The 4,110-nt window shown below is 36.5% G+C and overlaps 1 protein-coding gene across 1 annotated transcript; it reads left to right on the top strand.

The window, feature by feature from the left end:
* Positions 1-1,806: 1,806 nt before the first annotated feature.
* LOC114824374 (dof zinc finger protein DOF2.4-like) lies at positions 1,807-3,787 on the top strand. The gene is made up of 2 exons (XM_029101099.2): positions 1,807-2,210; positions 2,381-3,787. Exons 1-2 carry the CDS (start codon positions 2,157-2,159, stop codon positions 3,359-3,361), a joined length of 1,035 nt encoding a protein of 344 aa, XP_028956932.1. The 5' UTR covers positions 1,807-2,156; the 3' UTR covers positions 3,362-3,787.
* Positions 3,788-4,110: the final 323 nt, after the last annotated feature.

The raw sequence follows: 4,110 nt of genomic DNA on the forward strand, positions 1-4,110 counted from the left end.
CATGCATGTCCAAAAATAGATCCGTACCTAATTAGGGCCAAATGTATACACGTAACACGGCCACCAATAATATTGATTGGGTACATTCAACAAATTAGTGCCGATCGGACGGTCATAATCTGGTCCTCAAGATGAAGATTTGATGCTCATTACATGATCAATAACATTTCTTGGTTAAGTGAAAACTTCGACCGTTGGGGACTTTAAAAATTAGATGATGAGGTTGCTTTTCTAGCGACCCAGCCGATGGAGAAAAGAAAACCCTAGAGAAATAGACAAGAAGGTGGGTATGGGACCCACTGATATCTGACGTGGCAAATTGGATATATAAAGTAAGAATCCTCCGACCGTGAGCATCTGATGACGACCGGAATATCCACCCCATAACCGCGGCCAGCTAGGCCACCACCATGGCACCAACCCCTAGTCTTTGTTGATTTACTTAGGGATAGGGTAATGTTAATAAGATTAAAATTTTAAATTAAATTTGTAAACTAGATGATGTGTAATCAATATAAAATAAACATGTTAATCAACAGTTAAGGAATAATCTAATTAGCAATCCCTACAATACTTTTGTTAATGAGGAGGCGAAATTCAAAATGGAATTGTTCTTTTGGTTGAAAAAATGTTTATTCGAAGAAATTCATTTACAAGGGAAATATAATTATATTGTTAAAAACTTCCCTCAAACTCTTTTCATTTTATAAAATTTATTTTTATTCTTGCAAACACCAGGGCATCAATTTCGTTCATCAAATAATGCGTCAGATTGGCATTTATTTAAATCTAAGATTTAGTTTGTTTTTAATAAACCTGTGAAACAAGTTTGCCACTAGTCTCAAAGTTACCTGGTTAATGATTAATCATACAGAAGATTTCAAAAAAGCCTTATTAGTACATTATTTTCATAAAATAGTTGGCACAAATCATATGAATTTAAAGCCATAAAATTATGTCAAATTAATTAGATTGATGAAGAATCTACGGCTAGAATAGTACTAATTTCTGATATATAATTTTGAACGGAATTAAATATCCTAAAAGCTTCCACAAGCATATTGAATTTTGGCAAGTTTAGTATACACTTCCCATCAATTTCACTTCAAGCTTTTGGTATATGAAGCATTGTGAAGAGCAAGAAGGGAAGCGTATATATTGATTTGAATCTGTATTAATTAGTTTGCATTTACACACTCATTTTTATCTCTGACATATCTTTGTTAAATTTTGCTATGGATCTGATTTAAATATTCATTCGATCTAACGACCGAAAATTATAAGGGTGTGTGATAAAAAAAAATAAGAGTACGTAGATGCCACTATCCCCAATAATACTTCAATCTCTTTTTCACACTTTTGGCAAGACACTGTTCCTGCGTAGGCATAAGCTTTTTTTTTTAATTTTTTTTTTTATGGGATAGGAGCAAGCTTGTAGCATCCCGTATATCTTAAAGATTTTACTTTGGTTACAAATTCCAAAACCCTAATTAATTATAATAATCATCCAATAAAAAGGGTTTATACAGAAGGATACATTCATTCTTTCTTTTATAATAATCTACGTAAAGGTACCCAGAAAAAAAATGATAATAATAAAGTTGTATACTATACATTTCCATGCAAAAAAAAAAAAAAAAAAAAAACCTCTGCAACTGCAAGGAACAGATAGGAGAAACAAAGGTACATTCGATGGTGACGCTTCCACCCAAGACACCCCCACAATCACCCACCTTTTCATTATTAATTCCATATCAATATTATATAATTGTGTACCCCATATTATATTCATATTATTAAAGTTCTACTAATTAGGGTTTCTCTCTCTCTCTGCATGGCCATTGGTCACTGATCTTTTTGGGTTGAGCAGCGTCAAAAAGAAGCTTAAAGACTAAGAAAAATGGTTCCTCACCTTCGAACCCTAAAAATTTAATAAAACAAAAAGCAAAAGAGAGTAGTGGGCGGATCGATGGGATGAGAGAAACAAGGAACAAAATAAATAAACACCCACCTCTTTATCTTTCCATCTCCAATTCTGATCTTTTTTTCCTCCCCTTCTCTCTGCAGCAGCAACTATCTCTTGTGGATGTGATTCTCCAATAATATTACATCCTGTAAAAACGCACATCAAACTTTTACAAAAGAGAAAGCTACCCATGGTTTTCTCATCCGTTCCCGTCTATCTGGATCCACCCAACTGGCAACAACAGGTAAGGGTTTAATTTCTGCAACCTTGTATTTTGTTCCTTCCATAGCTAGCTTCTTCACCAAAAAAGTTGATTCAAAGATAAATATATTCCTACCCTTTTTCAATCTATATCTCTTGAATATACCAGTTATTGATTTATTTGAACTTTTTTTTTTCCTTATGATTTCATAGCAAACAAATCATCAACAAGGAGGTGGATGTGATCAGAATAATCTTCAGCTTCCGCAGCAGCCGTCTTCAGAACCTAGGTGCACTTCAAGAGATGGCAGCGGCAGTTTGGGCTCGATCAAACCTGGGTCCATGTCTGATCGAGCCCGGCTGGCCAATATACCACAGCCAGAGACGGCACCGAAATGCCCTCGATGTGAATCCACAAACACAAAGTTTTGCTACTTCAACAATTACAGCCTTTCCCAGCCTCGCCACTTTTGCAAGACGTGCCGGCGCTACTGGACCAGAGGAGGAGCCTTGAGAAGCGTGCCGGTGGGAGGAGGCTGCCGGCGAAACAAAAGAAGCAAAGAGGGCAACAGCAGCAGGTCAAAATCACCAGGCGCAGCTGGTAATTCAAGCTCAAGTACAGTCAATTCTTCCAACAGCTGCAGCACTAGTGATAATATCATAGGCCGTTTGATACATCCACCACCACCACCACATCAATTGCCCTTTTTGCCCTCCTTACACCATCTTACTGATTATGGTTCCGGGGACATGATAGGGTTGAATAATTTTGGGGGTATTAATCAACCCGGTGATGTTGAATTCCAACACCATCAGTACGGTTCGGATCGGTTGAGTGCCAGGCCAAATATTTTAGGCATGAATAATATGAGTATTTCTGAGCATTGGAGATCATCACTACTTCAGCAACAATTTCCTAATTTCTTGGCTAATTTGGAACCACCACCTAGTACTACTCATGGGATGTACCAATTGCCGTTAGATCATTCGGCGGGTAACAGAGTTACTACTACTCAGATGGTTAATGTGAAAATGGAACACAGTCATCAAGCACTGAATTTGTCAAGGAATTTTTCGGGAAGTCTGGGAAATGATCACCAATACTGGGGTACTAGTACTGCTGGTACTGGTGGCAGTGTTTGGACTGATCTTTCTGGTTTCACATCTTCTTCTTCTACCACCCATCTCTTGTGATATTTGATCATTGTCACTTGTTTTTCATTGAATTATTACAGGTTCAAGAGAAAATGATCAAGTACTCTCGAAGGTAATAAAATTTCAACCAATCGATCAACCAATGCTAACTTCTCAAGGGTTTTGAAGGTTCAAGTCCAAAAGTATGTGTGAGATGAAATGGGAAGGTGGAACAATCTCATCATATTTTGTCAAAAGAAGCTTAATTAGATGAAATGGTAGGATTTTAGTTTGGAATCGTTTGTTGTTTTTTATTGCTTTAGTTTTTGGGAGAGTTTATGTAGCTTAGCTATGTGCTTAATCATGTTTCATGGAGACTTGGAGTACTTTTGTATCTGACATTTTGAAGGGCCAAATTGTTATCATTCGTCAAATGAATGCTATGTGTACCAAGTTTCCTTCACTAATTTTAAAAGTTTTGTTCAATCTTTACTCTTACTCATTATTAATTAATTCCAGTGAAAAGGGTGGAAAGTTATATTAGAAGATTAGTTGTCAGTTCCCACACTCTCTGTATGCAACTAAGATTTAATCTCATAGTTTATCACTGTCCAATACATGCTTGCCACATGTACTCAAAAAGTACACTAGGATTGTTACGTGATGAATTGATGAATTGGTAACATGAGAGAGACTATCATGTACTGGACTTGAAAGTACACACGCTGCCTGTCGAAGAAGCAATAATATCATTTCGATTTTAGGCAATATTGCAACCAGACATTCTTGAGTCTTGTTATCATAGTATC

Source organism: Malus domestica, chromosome 01, assembly GCF_042453785.1.
Source record: "Malus domestica chromosome 01, GDT2T_hap1".
Taxonomy (NCBI): domain Eukaryota; kingdom Viridiplantae; phylum Streptophyta; class Magnoliopsida; order Rosales; family Rosaceae; genus Malus; species Malus domestica.

What these genes read in the sequence shown, in the direction of transcription:
- LOC114824374 (XM_029101099.2), top strand. Translation starts at nt 2,157, where the DNA reads ATGGTTTTCTCATCCGTTCCCGTCTATCTGGATCCACCCAACTGGCAA. An exon ending in CACCCAACTGGCAACAACAG is followed by an intron (nt 2,211 to 2,380) that starts GTAAGGGTTTAA and finishes ATGATTTCATAG; the next exon opens with CAAACAAATCATCAACAAGG.